Genomic DNA, 21,288 nt, shown 5'->3' on the forward strand with positions numbered 1-21,288 from the left:
GGGGTCTAGTGAGTCTAAATACTGTCACTGTTACACAAGTAAAATAGGGCCTGAGGTATGGAAATCAATCATACTGAATGAATCTCTATAAATTACTGTGTCAGTAAAATATGAAAAGTGCCACGGAGGACCTACTTTAATTATTTTAACACCAATCATCAATTGAACGGACTCTAATGTGCTAAACAAATAGAGGCAATGATTTGTGATGGCGAATAAATCAGTAACTTAGAATGGCGGGCTATACTAGACAAGGTTATGTTAAACCTCAGTGCTGGGCAGCTCTTGCGCTGCCTGGAGGTGATAGGGTTAAAGGTGCTGCGTATTGGTCCTTAGCACCTTCCATAGTCATTGTTAAACTATCATGGGTGCTATGAATATCTTGTCAGTAATTGATGCCTTTTACTGTGGACAATTATAGCACTAACAACTGTTTCTCTGGAATTAATATGAAATATGATCATTTCTCACCTGACCTCCTGTAGTTTGTGTCTTTACAGAAGGGTTAATGAAATATGTACAGTATTCTCATGTACAGTGTTAATGTCTCCTAGTACATAGTGTCATCCACCAAAATAAGATGTGTTCAGCAGCAGTCTTGGGGAAGTACAAAGATCTGCGTGACTTCACAAGGGTTATGATAGTGGGTGACCGTGGCTCGGCACCCTCAGGAGGGTGTTGAGTAAGATGTCCATCAAGACAGTCACCAGGGTCTCTCTGCAGAAAACCAGCACCAGAGAGCACAGCACCAGGCTCAATTGGTATTACAGATAAAAACTATTGTGTGTTATTGAGACCATAGTCTATTTTGTGGGTATACTTTACCATGTATGCCATGCCAGGGTGACACCAGCATATCAGGGTACTGACACTGCCCCTGTCATTGAAAAATATTATGTTTCTTCAAGCTGTTTAAACTAGTTGCACTATTCCTCAATTAAACATCAGCACCAGAGCCAGACATTTGCATGGAATTCTCTCTGATGGATTATCTTTCTAAGGTTGCTAATATAATATTAGGTTATTTAAAATCACGCAAATGTCTGACTACCTGTCCATGTAGCAGAATTGCATAGCTCATCTAAGGAGGCTCCATGAAGGAAAGCCCACGAAGTTGCCTGGCCTGTGGTAGAATGGGCTGTAATGTCCCCCGGTCATGGAGAGTCTGTCTGCTCATACGCCAAGTGTATCGCATCTGCCACCGAGTGCGCTAGACGTTGCTTCGATAGGGCCTGACCTCTAGAGCGGGACCCATAGCAGACAAACAGCTGGTTGGACTGTCTCCAGGACGCTGTCCTATCCAAATAACAGAGCAGTACCTGTACTGGGCATAGCGTGTGTTGTCTACGGTCCTCCTCTGACTCGTGCAGGGGAGGTCTGAAAGTTTCCAAAACCACCGGCTGGTTGATATGGAATGAAGTTACCACCTTTGGCAAAAAGGCTGGATTTGTTCGTAATGAAGCTCACTCACTCGTCTGGCAGACGTACTGGTTATTAAAAATGCCACCTTCTGAGAAACAGGGCGCAGTTCTGCTGACGCCATGGGCTCGAATGGGGGACCCATAAGGACACGTAGTACCAGTTCTAGATCCCACTTGGGGACCATCTTTTTTATAGGAGGACCAATCTTGGACCGGGTGCACCTTGAGCGTATTTACCCAGGCTTGAAGCTGGAGCATTCTCAGCAGCCCTAGTGGAAGGATTCTCGAGGCAGCTGCCATCAGCCTCAACAACCTTTGATATATTTTGACCTGTAGGAGAGCGTCCTCTCTAAATAGGGAGAGTGTGGCCTCCAACGACTGAATCCTGTCTTCCGACAGTGAGGCAAGCATGCTCACATAGTTCAGATTGATCCCCTGGCTGTTCTTTGGTCAATGTAGCTGGGGGGGTCCTACAGGACCTCTGTGGAGAGAGACTCTCCTGGAGATAGGGCTGCTCTCCAGTGCTTAGTTCTTCTAGAGAACTTCCTACACGGAGAGCAGTCAAGCTCAATTGCCATTGCTTTGGCTGCATGTTCTGGCTCTAAGCATCTGGCGCAGAACCGGTGCTCATCCTGCCTGGGCAGCTTCGTCGCGCACTGGTCGCACATGTGGAACCCAGCGGAGGACCCAGTCGATTGTACCGACATGCTATCGTAGGCGAAGCTGCTGCGCTCGGTGCCGATAGTAGCACGATCGGTGTTGGGCTGTAGACGGTTCTTAAACAATTCACCGGTGCCAGGATCGGTGCCGAGGAGAACGCTGTCGGTGAGCGTCAATCGGCGCTGAGGTCGGTGCCAATGTGTAGCGCGGTTGGTGCCGGACGGTAGACAACTCTGAAGCTAGTCAACTGGTTCCGAGTTAATTGGTGCCCGGATCGGCATCGAAAAGAGGGCTGTCGGTGCCGAACAGTCGGTGCCGAGTCAACCTGTTCCTAGATCGGTGTCGATGGCAAGCACAGTCGGTGCCGGGGTGTAGGTGGTGCCAAAGATGTTTCCACAGGTGACGGGTAGTCACTGTTTTTCTCTACCTCAAGTTCGGCAGGAAAACCACAGTCGATGCCAGGGTGTGCAGCCGATTCAGTCAGCGTGGTCACCGAGGGCAAGTACAGCTGCGCTAGAGGAGAGCCCGAGGCTTGAGAGGCCCGAGCTGTTTTTTTTTTTTTGGTCGCAGTGGCCAATTAAATCGGCATAGATGACGGTGCCGTGAGCCCGCAGAGTCTCCTTACAGAACCACAACAGCTCCCCACACAGTATATCAAACTACACGAGGCCTCATGCAGTGAAAAAGAGTAATGGCCGCTCGCCAATCTCGCAAGAGGGGTCGAAACCAGCTCTAGTCAGTAAACTGACGGGAGAATCAGGCAAGAGCACTCTTAATAATGCTCAAAAGCATGATTTTACCGTGGATTATAATAAATTTGAAGATTGAAACCAACAAATCAGCCAAATTCGGACAAGAAAGCACAAAGCAATCTATGACCTGTCTCAATGAGGTGAGAGAGAAAATGGTGATTTGCTACTGTGAGGTTGTCCCTCTTCCCCCTCACAGCAGGGCTCTGATAGGGCAGCTTTTTAACATATTTTATATATTTATGCTCAGTGATTGACGGTCAGAGAGGGCTCTTTCCCATTTGGTAATGGTTGTCATTCAATTGAAAGGGAACTTTGGGCAAGTACAGTAAACTTTGCCTAATGAAATAATTGCTCTGTTGTGATCTGGTATTTGTGTGCTGTCTGTTCATGTAATAAGTTCTGTCTCTCCATAGGGCATATCTGGATGTCAAAGAGCTAAAAAGTATTCTCAAGCTGGACGGCTCGACACATCTCAACATCTTCTTTGCCAACTCTTCTGATGAGGATCTGGCGGGGATTGCCACTTGGCCCTGGGATAAAGAGGCACTAACGCATTTAGGTACTGACTGTAGACTGTTGGGTTTATAAAGAGAAAAACAAGCAATTCTACTTTTAACCTGGTACATCATAATGTTGTTCCGTGGCAAGAAACATAAACAAGTATAACATGGTGAATGGATATTTACAAAAATGTGTTTATTTCAGGGTTCATTTCCTATTGTTCCACAATTCTAATACATTGACACACATGTTTAAAATACACCGAGCTAACAAAACCACGCCAGTAAATCTCAATATGTATTGCCATCACTTCACAGGTCTCACACTTTCCATTTTAAAACACATACACATTGTCATAAATGAGGACTACATTTTTTACTGTTGTTTTTTTTTTTAAAGCAATTAAGGAACAAAATACAGGATAATGTGACAGTAACTAATATTAGGTAATATCTGTTAGCTTTGTTTACTTTAATTGCTTTAACAGAAAAAGGATTTTAAAGCGTTGGCTTTGGGTTTCTTTTGCTCTGTTGTTTGTGGTGTTCATATTGTGTTATAGTTCCAGGACCCTGTTCACTGTCCTCTTAGTGCTTAGTTCAACCTGCCATTCGAATACATTTTTAATGTGTTTCCCTCACCACACCCTGTCCAATGTCTGTAGACCTTGCTACATGACTGCACCATGGGTATTAACTGACCACTGTTTTAATACAGGTGGCATTGTGCTGAATCCTTCCTTTTATGGGACCTTTGGCCACACCCACACAATGATACACGAGATTGGCCACAGCCTGGGTCTGTACCACGTGTTCCGGGGGATCTCGGAAATCGAGTCCTGCAACGACCCATGTCTGGAGATCGAGCCCTCCCTGGAGACAGGGGACCTGTGTGCTGACACCAACCCCACCCCCAAGTTCAAGCACTGTCGGGACCCCGAGCCGGGCAACGACACCTGTGGGCACAGCCACTTCAGCAACACGCCCTTCGACAACTTCATGAGCTATGCAGGTGATTAGCAGCACTGGAAGCAACACGCTGAAGCATACATTTCAGAAAAGCACAGTTACAGGGCAGGCACTTCAATCTGATTTAATGGAAAGGCGTTATCTTAGTGTTACTGAACAGGCTGTAGCATCTAAAGCACATTGCATTACTTTCTCTAGCTGTACTCTTTGTTGTACGTATTCTTGCAATATCTTTTTCAACGTAATTTTAAAAATACATGTTTGTATTAACATATTCCTTGTCAAATCAACTTTGAATGGCTGTTTTCATTTGACATTGGTTATGCTTAGGGTCTTCCCGTCAAAATGTCATCTGAATTCACTAAAGTCTAACCTCTTCAATCGGAAATATTTAATTGTTTCCTGACTCCTCTCCCAAAGTTAATTTGTTCTAGCACAGGTTCAGAGGGGCAGGAACAGGTTTATGAATATGCAGGACAAGCCCAGTAAAATCACAGTATCAGCTTTACAGATCCTGGCCCGGTTAGAGAGAAGATGCAAGATGTACAGGGGATGTTGCTCCAACCTTATGAATATTATTTACGTTTGTACTCAAAATATGCAGAAGACATTGTCACACAGAACACTTTATAACTCAGGCCGTTAAATCTGCTGTACATCTTAATGTTGTGGGGTTGCAGTGTGTAGAGTTCTCACTGACGGTTTTATTACTGGTTCCTATTCCACCTTAACTCTCCAAAGTAATTGATTGATTGATTTCTTGCCTTATATGGGGCCTGTCATGCATTTTCATAAACGTGGAAGACCCGCTATATAGTCAATGCAAAATGAAAATAACTAGCCAAAATTATATATGACCAGGAATATGTTTATACAAATATCATTTATATTAAAACAAATACTATAGGAATGTGTATAACAAAGCAGAAACCTAGCAAAAGTAATGTATTATGATTTAAATTCTGTGCCCTGTTCAGTAGCACTTTGAATGTACTTTTCTTGTTGTTTTATATTCACTTTGTAGCTTTTTCTGTTTCAGTCATCACATCCAGGTGACTTTTTAAACGTTTCAAGCACCGCTGTTGCCCCAGTACAGCTCTGAGAATCATGGCTAACCTCCAAGTACATCTGAACAAATCCACAGGGGACAGTTTTTGCAGGGGTGATAAGGGTGTGCTTGCACTCTGCCCTATAAGACCAGTTTTTGCAGGGGTTCTAGGGTGTGCTTGCACTCTGCTGCACCAGATCAGTTTTTGCAGGGGTTCTAGGGTGTGCTTGCACTCTGCTGCACCAGATCAGTTTTTGCAGTGGTGCTAGGAGCGTGCTTGCACTCTGCTATACCAGATCAGTTTTTGCAGTGGTGCTAGGAGCGTGCTTGCACTCTGCTGCACCAGATCAGTTTTTGCAGCGGTGCTAAGGGCATGCTTGCACTACTGCACCAGATCAGTTTTTGCAGGGTTGCTAGGGGCGTGCTGCACTCTGCTGCACCAGATCAGTTTTTGCAGCTGTGCTAGGGGCATGCTTGCACTCTGCTGTACCAGATTTCACTAGGCATGAGCTATGTGTTGAGGCCACGGGTGCTTTACACTTCTGCTGAATTCCTGCCATATATTTCCCATGTTAAACCCACTAATAGGCAGTCCCTTAAGCTGTTGTAATAATCACAGCTATAGTTCTTTGATGGCTTAAAATACACTGGTTTCCTACTAAGAGTTGTTTTCTTTCCCTGAGCTAAGTTTACACTGTCATTAGTCTGCTGTCGAAGAAATTGTTTAATGTTAGCTTGCAAACTACCACTCCTGTATTTCAACAGTCTACTGATAGAAAAGGGGTTGGGTCGTGCCTCACTCACTCACACATATGTACAGAGTAGCAGAATGACACATGATATAACCTGGTTATATGTGCACTGACGTTATTTGTCACTGTAATTACTCAGCACTTTATTTGGGCCAGCGTTTATATACTCTGAACTGAGCTACAGAAAAACCAAGAACTCCTGTGTTGAGGAGACTCCAGGGATATTTAAGCTTACACTTCATCATGTGCTAGGGGGCCCTCCCAGTGTAATGCTGTTTAAAAAAAAAATGTATTACATATTTTAAAATATGTACAGGGTCTAATTATGTTGTAATAGTGTAGTGTTTTTGGTGAAACTTCAAACAGAACGCTTAATGTAAAGAACAATTTACAACAGGACCACCCTGGAAACAGTTCAGAGTTATCATTTAATAGGCATCCCGATGGGAGACCCTGCTGCGCCTTCCCTGAGATGGCCACGGAGCCTGTCCTCCTGGCGTTCAGCATTGGCTGCCTTCCTCTTTTATTTCTTTTCCTTTTGCTTGAGTTTTTACAGGTTTTTCTTGTTGTTTTTTGCTCTGTAGCTTGAACAAGGCCCTGTCTTTTGGATCACTTAATGTGTTTGTGGATATAGCGTTAATGCATTTCTGTCACTTTAAAGTCAACATGTTGGGCTAGGTGGTAGAGGCAATATTCTCTGGCCTTTCCTTCTCGTCAAATCTGTGTCAGGCTCCATGTTAAATGGGTGTGGTGCCTCAGTTCCTCCCCTCAGTGAGTATATAATCCAAATCACAACCCCAAAACCTACAGCGGTGTGCTTTGACTTTCTCCAGTGCCAGAGGGACGCATACAAACTGATACAATTGTATCAGGTGCAGTTGGTTGTACATTGTTCCTTATATTATTATTACCATCTTAACTTGAGTAACTACAGTTATAATCCCACATAGCAACATGGTCTTCAAGATATCTTCACATCTGTCATGGATTGATGCCAGCTATGAGATTCCACTGGATAAAAAACTTGATAACTGATTTTCTCAGGCGATTTTGCTGAGAATCCTAGCTTGTATTGAACAAGGAAACTGCACAAAGTTGCTTTTCAGCTAAAGGTTTACAAATAGATTCCATCTGGGTTTTCATTTGCTTGCACAAATGTACCAGTATTAGAAAGTTATTGAAGTCTCTGGGCATTCAGTCGACCGATTCATTTGGTGAACCTTATCAGTTCCCACGTAGTTCAGCTCTTTCTTTGAACTGGGAGAGAGGGAAACGGCATGTTTCTTTGAGCCTGGAGAGAGTGAAACGGCATGTTTCTTTGAGCCTGGAGAGAGTGAAACAGCATGTTTCTTTGAGCTGGGAGAGAGACAGGGAAACGGCATGTTTCTTTGAGCTGGGAGAGAGATAGGGAAACGGCATGTTTCTTTTTGCTGGGAGAGAGATAGGGAAACGGCGTGTTTCTTTGAGCTGGGAGAGAGGGAAACGACATGTTTCATTGAGCTGGGAGAGACAGGGAAACAGCATGTTTCTTTGAGGTGGGAGAGACCGGAAAATGGCATGTTTCTCTGAGCTGGGAGAGAGACAGGGAAACAGCATATTTCTTTGAGCTGGGAGAGAGATAGGGAAACGGCATGTTTCTTTTTGCTGGGAGAGAGATAGGGAAACGGCGTGTTTCTTTGAGCTGGGAGAGAGGGAAACGACATGTTTCATTGAGCTGGGAGAGACTGGGAAACAGCATGTTTCTTTGAGCTGGGAGAGACTGGGAAATGGCATGTTTCTCTGAGCTGGGAAAGAGACAGGGAAACAGCATGTTTCTTTGCGCTGGGAGAGACAGATAAACAGCATGCTTCTTTGAGCTGGGATAGAGGGAAATCACATGTTTATTTGAGCTGGGAGAGACAGGGAAATGGCATGTTTCTTTGAGCTGGGAGAAAGAATGGCATGTTTCTTTGAGCTGCAAAACAGCCTGTTTCTTTGAGCTGGGAGAGAGGGAAACAGCATGTTTATTTGAGCCGGGAGAGACAGGGAAACAGCGTGTTTCTTTGAGCTGGGAGAGAGACAGGGAAATGGCATGTTTCTTTGAGCTGGAAGAGACAGGGAAACAGTGTGTTTCTTTGAGCTGGGAGAGACAGGAAAACAGCGTGTTTCTCTGAGCTGGGAGAGAGATAGGGAAATGGCATGTTTCTTTGAGCTGGGAGAGACAGGGAAATGGCATTTTTCTTTCCAACACTGTTATTCTCTACCTACAAGAAGTGGTGATGGCTACTGGATTGAACTAAAGTCATTGCGTGATCCTTTAAAGTTAAAATACACTCTAAAGACACTGAAATGTTTGCCTATCTGAATATAACTTATTTTAGCATTGCACTAATTTGAAGTGTGTTCTAAGTAAAATAATTACTTGGATGTCACTCAAACTTTGTTGTTGCTTATTTAGTGAGAAAATTACCAAACATTACCAATAAATATTTCACATAATCTGCAAAGCGTATACTGAAAAAAATACAGCTTTGTGATTTGATTATTTGCAGTATCTTTTCTACAGTACTTTTTTATTTTGCTTCTGGCAGAATTATTTTTCTTAGTAAGTCTCTTAACTCTTGTAAGTAGTCTTGTATTTCCTCCTAATGCTTTCAGGCTTGTTGTGGACGTGTCTCCCGTTATTTATTTTTTTTAAGAGTCTCTATTTAGTCTTGTGTGAACTGATGGGTGCACTAATGCTGTCACAAGTAATTACCCTCCCAATCCTTTCGTTCTATTGTGTGTGGTTAAAGGGACTGCATACAGGCTGGCAGTAACACTGTAACCTGTTCTCTTATCATCTTTCTTGTTTATGTTTTTCTTCTGTGTGTTCAAGATGATGACTGCACTGATTCCTTCACGCTCAATCAAGTCTCCAGAATGCACTGCTACTTGGACCTTATCTACCAATCTTGGCAGCCGGGCACAAAGCCCGCCCCCATCGCCATCGCTCCTCAAGTGGTGGACCAGACGGCAAAGGCATTGACACTCGAGTGGTTCCCTCCAATCGACGGGCAAGTCTATGACAGGTGAAAAAGAGCAATGCTGGCTTTCTGACGCACACGCACACACACACACACACGCACACGCACACGCACACGCACATGCACACTCAGAGCTAAGGGACATTCCATTCGGGATCCCAGACAAAACAAAACAAAAAAGAATAAAGGCTAGTTTTTAACAAGCCCATGACTGAAGACAGTTCTTGTCATATTATTATATGCTTCTCATATGCAGAAGGTATCCCCCCACACTACCTGGGTTAGGGAGCTAGCCTCTCACCTCATTAATAAATCTCCTATAAAATCTATATAGTGTCCCCCTTACTTTGTCCAGTGCCCCTCACCATATACAGCAGGTTGTGATGTGCTCTGCTAAGCTTATCTGTCTGTCCTGCAATAATAACAGACCTCCCACCCCCATGCACAAAGCACTCCAGGATCTTCCTGTACACAGACTATACACTTACTGTACACTTACTAATCTATTGCTATAGTTTCCCTAGCTCTGCATCAGTGAATTATAGTGCTTTCACTGAGTGAGCCTGTGGATTGGAAGCCATGCTCTCTTGTATCCTAGTGGTTTACCTTGACCTCAGAACACTCTTGTGAAGTCCCTGACATCCCTTCTGTAGTTTAGGAAAGTTGCAGCCCCAGTTTCAGGTCAGATTCAGTTCAAAGCGGACAGACAACAGGCCTGGCAGGCTTCTCAATAGAGGGCAGTATTCAACTTCATTGAATGTTCTAATAGCTGTTCATAGTGGTCCTGCACGCCTACATTTTTTCTCAACCCCCTGAATTTCTTGCTGTTTTATTTAATGTGACTAAGTTGATACTTTTTCTTTTGCTGGCTTCCTAGAGAAGTGGGATCAGCATGTGACAGATGCATGGAGGGTGGAGTTCTGATGCAGTACGCCTTCAATGCTTCATCTCCCAAGCCCTGCGCCCCTTCTGGAAACTGGAGTCCCCGCCAAGCAGAAGGTAAGGGGCCCGTACAGATTGGGTGATAGAGGCTTCATTTCTATTCTATTTAAAAGCATCTGGAATCTGTTTGGAAGGAGTTGGGTGTAAAAAAAATCAGTGCCACAGGAAGACAAATAACAAACCCATTGGGCTGCAGTTTGAGCCACTCCAGATTTTACTACAGTATGGGCTTAATTAGACACACCTGAGCTTATGACCTTGCCTTCATTAGTGAAACGCCTTCATACAGTGTGCCTCTTATGAGGTCTGGCATCGTTAACACGTACCTATCTGTTATCAGCATTGTTGCATTTATTGCTGAACACATGTTCTGTGGAGAGGAAACTGGTGTGCTGCCTTTTTAGTTTGTACAATGGCAAACTTCTTAATGACAGGTATTTTCTCTGTCAAAAGCAGAGTGGTTTCACAACACAAACAGGATTCTTCATTGGTTGTGGCTTGACTGATAGCACACCTGTAAAATTGCAGGGCTATTTATCAAGGGCCTTCCTATGACCATCCCTGTTCAGGCAGCAAAGCTAGGGTTTGTGAAGGTAAATGTCAGCTGGCTCTTTGCAAACTTGGCAGATTCATTTAAACAGGGATCACAGATATGATGTTTATTTTAACTCACGCTATTTCCGTGTTCGAGATTTAATCTAATTTTCTTTTTCAATGCATCTGTTGTGCATTAAAATCTTAATGAATGTTGGCTTGCCAGGAGTGTCATGTTTTTTCTAACACAGAGCCCCGATTTGGGGATGTGTCTATCTGTTTCCAGAAGTTTGATCGAGTAGCGCTATAGAGCCGGGAACATGGCTTGAATCCTCTTACAATGTTATGCTTGTTGAGTAATGAATGATATTGTGCTGGCTTTTGGAATCTGCTAGAGGTGGACAAGGTATGTACAAAGGGTTAGTAAGTGAGGCTGTATTGAGATGTGTGTGTGGATGTGTTGAGGTTTTTGTGGGAATATATTGAGGTGTGTGTGGGAATGTATTGAGGTGTGTAAGTGTTGGATGTGCTCTCCCAGGGAAATGTGCTTTAGAATCCAATGGAGTGCATTGTTTTGTTTTAAAAATGCAGGTAGCGCTTGATTTTATGACCTGCTCTACACTTTCAAAAAATATTTACTTTATGATTCATGTTTTTTGTCATATTTTAATTTTTCTGTAACAAAAAAAAAAAAAAAATTCAAGACTAAATTAGCAACTTCTTAAAGAGGTTTTTGAGGCTTGTAATATTTTTCTCTGTGTTGCTTCCATGTAGCAGTTTGTTTTTATTATTTATTCTGTGCAGTTAATTCTCACTCCTTGAGTATTTAAGGAATTTCATCTTTTGGAGTCTGTTTAACGATTGAGGTTTGGGACACATATAGCAGGTTCAGCTGTTTAGATTTCACTCTGCCTTGTACCACTATATACTGTAAAGCATGCATTCCTGGTTGCCTAGCGCTACACAGTGGTGAATATCCTCACTGAGTCAAACATGCCTGGACTTGTTCTGCATTTCCTAGAAAACCTGAAGCCATTTCATAATCTCTTACCTCCCCTCTAACCCAATCGATGCCTAGAGTACAACTGGGATTGTCCCAGTTTTCAGCCTTCATTTTTTTGTCCCAATCTTTCTATTGTATTAACTTTTTTAAAATTTCTTTAAAGTACAAAACTTCAGCAGTGTGCTCAGCAATTAAAAATCATTTATGTGGCTGGGTCAGCCATTGAAATATGAAGTAAACAATTGTAGGATTATTTTGATTAGATAACAATGGAGAGAAAACAATGAGTTGTTATGATCTGCAGTAGATACATCAGATGTTTAATTTTTTAATTATGATTGTGCTATTATATACTGTTATTTTAAAGGCTTCAGCGTTGCTATGGCATTAATGGATTGAAGTAAGAAATAAAATGCCCCAGTTTTTCACTCTGGAAATCTGGTAACCCTGTTGATTCTACAAGGAGAAGCTGAAGCAGAGATACAGGTCTCTGTGTTCTTTGGGTCCCTGGTCTGTTTAAGCAGGAGCGTGGCTGTTTGTAGCTGTTTCATTGCCCAGAAACAAGACACTTTCATTAGGAACTAATAGCATATATCAAAAACAACTTACTGTGTAAATAGAAGAATCACTAAAGGAGTAATTCCATGAAAAGAAGACAATATTCCACATGCAGAATAGTGTGGCTGCAGTATATAAATCCTTTGGATGTCTCATTTCTGAAAGCACTCCTGCTCACAATTGCAAGCTAATTGTGGGTGTGTTTCACAGCTTTGGTATTGTAGGCAATACATGAACGATTTTAACATCTTTCCTCTTCTTGATTTACTAGGGAGGGTGTATTGGAGGGATGATCCCTGGCTCATATAAATTACAGCGAGGCTTGTCTGTCAAGAACAGTTGGGTGGGCAGGGCATTGCCATTCTTGTAGTAGTTTCGACAAAAGCACAAGGGCATGCTCTTAGCTTGCAAATAAAAAACAGATGCATAACTTACCACCCTGCTTAACTGTTCTAGTGTCTGGACATGGAATGCACTCCTGTCTGTATTAATGGACAGTGAACGCACTCCTGTCTGTATTAATGGACAGTGAACGCACTCCTGTCTGTATTAATGGACAGTGAACGCACTCCTGTCTGTATTAATGGACAGTGAACGCACTCCTGTCTGTATTAATGGACAGTGAACGCACTCCTGTCTGTATTAATGGACAGTGAATGCACTCCTGTCTGTATTAATGGACAGTGAATGCACTCCTGTCTGTATTAATGGACAGTGAATGCACTCCTGTCTGTATTAATGGACAGTGAATACACTCCTGTCTTCTGGCAGTGCAGCTTCATAGGCCCTCCCTTGACCTGGTCCTTTCTGCCTAGTCCTGGGGAATATTAACTTCATGTCTAGTTCATGATTATATGCCAATGAGAAACCAGGCAAGTAGATGAATGATGGCCTGGTGCCTTCACTTCCTTCCTTCCTTCAATTAGGAAGGGCTAGTGTACCATATATTTATCATTATGATTAATGCAGTAATGATGGGAGATTACCGGGGTTTGTCCAAATCAAGGTGACATAAAAGAAAGAGGAGATCTTCAGATGTAAATCATTCTGTATCTTTTGAAAATGCAAATAAAAAGAGGATTTTGGCAATCCATTGAACTCTATTTTGAATAGAACTAAAACTGTCAACATACAAAGCAATGGCAGTCACTGCATTGTTTCAAGCGGTGTATTGCTAGTTTTATATTGTTAATATTATTTTATTCCTTTACTTTCTTCATTCCTATTCGTGATAGACTATTTAACATTATGATTCAATATTAGAGTCTCTTGGATCATTATCTGTGAAATGGGATGTTTGTAACGGTTCAATCTTGTGTCACGATAATACAATTTTTATTTTAAACATTTTGTTGAAACGTATGGGAATGCAATTTTCATGGCCATGTTTTAAACCAGCCCATCCCACTCAGTTGTGTTCTTTAAGCTGTGTGAAGGGTGGAACCAGCCTGGTGACCCCGTTCCATGCAAGCATGTGTTCATGTAGTTCCTGGAAGGAAGCGGGTCCAGAGGCTTTAGTCAGTTACTACGGCCTGTTTCACGCTCCTGTCTTGGTTAGTTCTGGAGATTGTCAGAAGAACCAAATAATGTATGTCTTCCCTTTACTTCACTCTCCTTCGCGTGCCTTCTCTCTCTCTCTCTCTCTCTCTCTCTCTCTCTCTCTCTCTCTCTCTCTCTCTCTCTCTCTCTTTCTCTCTCTTTCTCCACCTACCCACAAGAATAAAGTGTGATGCCTTTTAGTCCAGGGTACTCTGCTCCCTTTATCTAGTACCCTCTCAGGTCGGGAGGGAGATCTAACACCAAGTGTCATTCTGTCTCTCTCACAGGGTATAAGAAGTAAGTTATAGTAGGATAACCCAATTTTAATAGTAACATATAATTCATTTTACTTTTCTTATACTATATTGTGGCAGAGCAAAGCTCTGCCCTTTTTAAATTGGCAGGGATGGGGTTAATTTCTCCTACCTGCCTGGGTTTATTATGTTCAGGTGGCTGGGGTTGATTAGTTGATTAGGTTAATTAACGATCAATCAGCGCCCAGCCACCTGACATAAAAGGAGGCCTCTGCTTCTCATTGGGGAGGAGGGAGCTGAGGAAGCAGGTTGGTGGTTGTGGTTTTTTGTGATTTGTGAATCCAGTGAAGGCATTGCCCAGCCTGGAAACCTTAATTTTGTAAGTTTTGTTTTGTTGTCTTTCTTTTTGTGTTTAAAGATTTTTATTTTGCCCTTGTGCACTTTATTTTTGTGTTTATTTATAATAAAATTAGGATTTTTTGAACTGCAGTCTGTCTCTGGGCCTCTATCCACTCACCAGCCTGCCACAATATATATATATATATATATATATATATATATATATATATATATATATATATATATAGCTTTTGAGTTAAGGGGAGAGAAATAAAAACGTCAGCATTACAAGAGCCAATCAAATAGTGTGAAAGTCGCTAAAAGTCTTCCACATTCACAGTGTTTTAAATCAGAGTACAGAAGCTGCAGACATGTTTTCTCCCTGTGTGGGGCTCATCAGTGCAGCATTACTGTACTCCATCTGGCGAAAAGAGTAAGTAAATAAAAGTAGCTTTCGAGTCTGTAGCAAATTTCCCCCCAGCTCTGGAATACCCATGGAACATTCCAGCTGTGGAATCTCCCCATGGAACATTCCAGCGGTGGAATACCCATGGAACATTCCAGTGGTGGAATACCCATGGAACATTCCAGTGGTGGAATACCCATGGAACATTCCAGCGGTGGAATACTCATGGAACATTCCAGCGGTGGAATACACATGGAACATCTCAGAAAAAGTTACCAGTGTATCATTATTAGACATCTCCGTCACAGCTTTGAATTCCACCATTAACACCACTATCTACTGCAAACCAAGTGATTCTCATTTGTGTGCAGTGTGGCTCCTCACACCCAATTTGTAAGACTGGTGGATTTTCAGCGATTATTGACTTTTTTACTAAAAGTGAGAAAATGTGTGTTTTAGGTTTTTTTTAATTGTGGGTTTCCAGACATGATCATTACTGAAGCTAAATCCTGCATTTCTAATATAAACAGAGAGGTTGCATTCTATAGTAATAGTAAAGAATATACAGATGACACAATTCCTCTGGTCCTCACTATCACCCTACCTACATCATGCAAAGAAACTTGAAAACTTTACATCAAGACCCTTGTACAATCCCTTTTTACAAGATTCACGCCATGATGTCCTATAGAAGAATCAGGAATCTAAGAGGATATGTAGTCCACAGCGCGATTCGACTTTCAAAAGGCACACTTCCATGACGATGCATTACCTGTAAGTACATTAACACCCAAACAGAACCCTTTTACATGCCCCTCTAAAGGAGTAATACACTGCATTATCTGCAAGAAATGTAACATGCTGTACATTGGGGAAACTAAAAGGTGTTTAGCAGACCACTTTGTGGAACATTTCTGTAGCATTTGAATCAACACCACTACATTTCCATTAGCTCGTCATTTCAACAATGATAATCACATTGCTGAAGACATCACCATCTGTGGGATCAGTCAGTGCTGTGGAACAAAATGCTGCTAAGAAATAAAGGGAATGTGAGTTTATCGTCAAACTAGGAATTTTGGAGCCTCTTTGAAATAACATTCTATTCTGACATAATCATGACATCATCCACAGAACGTTTGAAAAATAACATGTTTACTGCACTGTGTTTTACTTATATATATAATATATATATATATATATATATATATATATATATATATATATATATATATATATATATATATATATATATATATATATAAATATATATTATATATATATATATATAATTTCTAACTTGTCTTGGAAAAATATCAACCCCTGATTGGTTAAACAGCATCACATGACTGTACATATACATAGTGTATAGCATGGCTTGCATACTAATGAGCCACTTCACACTGAATAAATCACTACGCACCACTGCATTCTAAATTTCATGTAAACTGATATGATATTTGTTATTAGTTATAAAACCACTGCCAAAAATGAGTGACTTTCCACCAATTTCTTTTAATATATTTGGGGATGAAATTCCAGATAACTGGTACAACACCAACTTTCCAATTTAAAGACAACAGTAAAAATAAAATAAGTGCACCAGCAACTGTTGAGTAGACACATAACAGTAGATGAGGAACAGCTAAATGAAATCAAAGAAAACAAAGTCTGAAAAAAACCCAAAAAACTACAGCATGGGCTGTTAATGTACTTGAAGACTGGCTTAAAGAAAAAAATATATGGACATTCATTTTAAGGAAATAAGTCCAAAACATCTTAACAACATAAGAGAATTTTATGCCAGGGCAAGAAGTTCAACTGGGAACAGATATTCAGTCTCCAGTTTTATAACGCTGAGCTGGACAAAATAGATATTTCAACAGTAGAAGTTTTAACATCTCTGCTGACGGCGTGGTTAAAACCAGAAATAATGTATTCCTGTCAGTCATGAAAACTTGTAGACAAGCAGGTAAAGACAAGGCCAGACATCACCACGAATTACCGGCCTGGATTTGAAGTGCCTGGGGGAAACTGAGGCACTGTTACATGCATACATACATACAGTCAACTCTCATTAATACACATTTCTAAGAACCAGCAAAAAATCTGTTAAGGTTGGTTCATACTTCAAAACCCAACATAATTTGTGTGACAGGTCGGAATTACATCCTCTACACTCTTCCGATGTGTGTCTTTTTTGGAAAGTCGTCCAACATTTTCTCATACATCTGTGACCTGAAATCGCATAGGGTGGGATAGTGTTGAAAAATGTCAACATTCGCTGCATGGCAGAGAGAAGCTGCACAGCTTTTATAGATGCCTGCTCACCTGAGGTATCACATGCATCTGCGACAGAAGTATGAACCAGGCCTTATTGTTGTTATCAGGAATCCAAGTCAAATGCATACTGTCAGTTTTTATTGAAGTTACAATAAAACTGAAATCAAAGTTCAATTTCAGTACAATGAAAAGTATTATAAATGTAAAAGTACTGTGCATTTTATTGAACATACATCTGTAAATTAACTTGTAAAAAGTATACATTGCAAATGAAATGCACTTGAAACCTGCGTGTCATGTTCTGATCAAAGGCATTTTTAACCCATGAAAGCAAGGCGTCCTCAACATCAGGGTATTGGTCAAATCAGAAACGCTGACGTCCTGCACCTGCAGTTTGCTGTTCATAGGCCTGTATTATTGTACCCTAGTTTTTTCAGAATGGTTGAGAAATTGTTCACAGGAAAGTTGAAATCTGCCGCAATATCTTTATATCTCCCAGTGTAAAGCCTTGCTTTAAGAGTCTTACGAGATGCAGAGCCAATATTCAGAAGTGTGTATTCTCAAAGAGGGTTATCATTATCTTAAGTGTTGCTCCACTTCTGTTTGCTGACATGTTGGCTCCAGTGCAGTTGTAACAGTGAGTCCTAGTCACAAATCTTTAACTTGGGAGTTATTTCAAGAATGTTTTTTCAATGTCTATTTTTTTTTAATGAATAAACACTATGTTAGTCTCATGTGTAGTTTTGAAAGACTCTATCTATCTATCTATCTATCTATCTATTGATCTATCTAAATACTTGCACTTCCCCAACTTCAACGCTTTCTTTCCTCTCATTAACCAACCCGCTGCTTCCCCATATGGCTGACATGCTTTGACTCCAGAAACATTGTTGTGTTCAAATGACCGAGGAAGCCTTGTAATGTAAACCAACTTTACAGCCTGGTTTACATTACAAGTACTTTTTGCTGTAGGAACACCCCCACCACCACCCCCCCCCCCCCCCCCCCCCCCCCCCCCCCCCCCCCCCCCCCTTTACTTGCAGCATTCTCCTTTGGCAGTAAGAGGAAACTGCCTTTTTTATTTTCAAACTGTTTTTGTTAAACAATAAACAGACTGATGTTTTCTTTTTGTTTTTGTTTTTGTTTTGTTTGTAAGAACCTTTTAAGAAGGCAGGGGATGTTTGGAAAGGTTGTGTTTCTGTTTCAGGTTGTGCTCTGTCTGTCTGTCTGTCTGTCTGACTGTCATCCTATGGTCACACTCCTGTCCTCTGGTTTCCTCAGTCATGTCTGTCTGTCTGTCTTCCTATGGACGCGCGTCTCTCCTCTGGTTTCCTGAGACCACAGTGACCCCTATAGAAGTGGTCAGGCCTGGATAAGCTTCCCAAGCAGCCGCACAGGCCAGCAGGGCTCCTGTTTAACCAGCTGCTTGTTGGGATCTGCCAAGAACAAGCCTCCATTTTCCAGATGTTCCCTTCTCTCTTAGGGCAGATAGTATTGTCACTAAGGGAAACAACTGTCTTGCCCTGTGAGGTTGCAATGCAGAAGAAACCTTTCCTTGAGAACAAAAACATTAAAGAAAAAATATATGTTCATTACATTGTGACATTATTTTGTACAGCGACACCAACAATATTCAGACAGTGGCCACAATTTGCACTTTTCATAGTAGTTGGAAAATGTTTTTATGCGCTGTAGTGTTCTGTGCACACATGGGATAACATCTGTTTACAGGATAAGTTAGACTGTAGGTTCATTTCTTATACACGGTTTAGAATGTGTTTAAGCAGTGTCTTTTAACACTGGTTTACCTTGTTTAAAACTAGCTTTTCCAAGTCTTGTAAACATTGTATCAATTTATTTTTTGTTCTACTTAAGTATTGCTCCTTTTTTTCTGAAGTGAAAGTAATGTTGTTTTATGTTGAAAGTTAGCCTTGCTGTCTGAACGATTGGCGGTGTTCCCGTGCATATTTAACACAGCATTTTGTGTCTAACACCCCTGAGGACAGATTCTCAGTTATTTATCCAAATTAGCTTGATTTTTGTCTGAAAAAAACCCACCTATTTTAAAATGAATACTCACGAGCTCCTAAATTAAACGTTTGAGCTGTTTCATTTCTGATTTGGAAATGTTATTGCAATACTGCATGTGATTTTATTATTTTTTTTTTAGCTGGAGAAACACAATAAGTGATATTTCAGGTTATGTAATATGAAAAAAAGTAATAATAATAGCTTTAAATAAGTACCAATAAAAACAAAACAAATCTATGATAAATAATAAATATAATTGTTATGCTCAAACTGCCAAAACGACATTTTTGTATTGTTTTGTTATTTGATTTGTATTTGGAGAGTTATCCGCACTCTACTCTGTCTGAATATGAATATTGCTTTTCTTAGTGACCAGAGCAGAATTATAAATATCAATGGCGGTGTTTACATGCACAAGTCATGACAGTCTTCCTCATGACGTGTTTGTGGTACTTGTCAGGAAACGTGTTGCTATGCAGTTCTGATTTAGGAAAAAAAATCGGCTGTACCAATGCAGAATTCATAGTCAATTAGGGGAGGGGATATTTAAATGCCTGTGTCTGCTTACTAAGTAGGAAAATAACAGCTCTGAATATCGTGAGGAGAGCTCCATGTGTTGCCATGAAGATAAAAACATTAACAAGAGAAATGAATCCACGTGTTGTCTCGCACATTTTGAATTAAGCTGCGCATTAGTGCTTGTTTGTCTGGTTACCTTTCCAACACACACACACACACACACACACACACAATTAGATCAAATATAATTTCTACTAAGTACAAGTTTTACTACTTTTTTTTATATACAAGTCTGTTATAAAAATCTACTGGATCTGGCAGCCATCTGTTCCTTCGTTATGTACAAGGAATTCACCACGGAAAATATCAGTAGGTTTCATAGCTACAGGGCTTCAGCAGAAATATTTCGATCAGAAAGCTGCAAAGCTGTAAGTGACACACATGCAAGAGAAATCATATATTACTTTTGTTTGAGATTAAAAACTACTTTTGTTTTAGTTTTGTATGTACATAAGCCTGTTTACACAATATATTTTTAATGTTTATTTTATTGTAATTTTTCATTTTTTGAAGTAGCGCTTTATATGTGGTAAGTTAGAAAATAAACACTTATTTTTAATTGTTCGTTTAAATACGGTGTTTCGACTGTACAGATGTTTGATATGATGTGCTTGAATCAAACCTTTGAGTTGTATCCGATAGTTGTCTTTCATTTTAATACTGATGTTGTTTAAAATGTACTGTGACAATGACTGCTAGCGGCAGTTGTAGCTATGAGTATAACCGCAGCGGTTCTATTGTTAAAGTAGTCCATAAATGTACATTTTGTGTGTGTGTGTGTGTTTTGTAAGGCCTTTCTGCTGGAGATTACGTGTTATTAAGTCAGAAGAATGGGATCCTGACTGCTGAAACCTCGTGAGCCACAAGCAAGATTCCTGCTCCGGTTTACATGGGTGTTTACAGCTATTTTTATCGTGAGAAAGCGATTGACCCTGCCCTTAAAGTTGTGCTGCCAAAAGGATGACCTTGTACTGTTTCACGATGTATTTGCATGACAACGTCACACAGTAATGACTGTAGAGTTGATTTTCATGTAAACCAAACCAATATTGCAGTACCACCACTAAAATATTAAACACAATAAGAACAGTAATGGTAATTCAGAGGAGTGCACACAACACCAGTTCTCAGGGCTGGGTTTCTAAAATAGGCTGGGAAAGCCCACGAGTGTTTGAATGCTGAGCACTTGTATCAAAGCCAGCAGAGTAAAATTAGCAGTGAAATATTTTGGGAGAAAATATGCAGAAGCCCTGAGCGAGAGGGTCTTGCAAATAGAGAGGCCTGGAGCAGCGCTATCAGCACCGCTCCGATCTCACTGGTATTGGGATACAACCTCCTGCAGGGTCAGGGCTCTGAAGAGCTGTATTTGAATGCACCAGACTGCAGAGAAGCAGTAGCACTGCTGTTTAAATGATGGCTGGGTCACACACATGAAACCCAGTGCATGTTCTCTCTCCTCCAACAATATATTGTTCATGTCGGTGAAACGACCCATTTCCATTCTTAACACATGACGTGAAACTATTTGTCTTCAAAAGCCTCTGTGAATTACACTTGAGAAAACTGAATCAGAGGTCCAGAAAACACATAACCCCTTTGCTTGCAGGTCATTTGAAATCATTCAATACATGAGGAGCGATGTATGAATTAGGAACACAAAAAACATGCTGGTTTTCTATGAAAAAAAAGGATGCGTGTGTGTCTCTGTTTGTGCCT

At 41.0% G+C, this 21,288-nt stretch overlaps 1 protein-coding gene across 1 annotated transcript in view; it reads left to right on the forward strand.

Moving 5' to 3' along the window:
• The window catches only part of LOC121303634 (pappalysin-1-like), a 188,830-nt gene that overhangs the window by 42,757 nt on the left and 124,785 nt on the right, over window positions 1–21,288 (forward strand). Inside the window, exons 3-6 of the mRNA XM_041234437.1 lie at window positions 3,247–3,392; window positions 4,049–4,342; window positions 8,957–9,149; window positions 9,982–10,103. Of these exons, the coding sequence (XP_041090371.1) occupies window positions 3,247–3,392; window positions 4,049–4,342; window positions 8,957–9,149; window positions 9,982–10,103 (755 nt within the window). The remainder of the gene's footprint in view (window positions 1–3,246; window positions 3,393–4,048; window positions 4,343–8,956; window positions 9,150–9,981; window positions 10,104–21,288) is intronic.

This window comes from Polyodon spathula, chromosome 34 (assembly GCF_017654505.1).
Source record: "Polyodon spathula isolate WHYD16114869_AA chromosome 34, ASM1765450v1, whole genome shotgun sequence".
NCBI classification, from domain to species: domain Eukaryota; kingdom Metazoa; phylum Chordata; class Actinopteri; order Acipenseriformes; family Polyodontidae; genus Polyodon; species Polyodon spathula.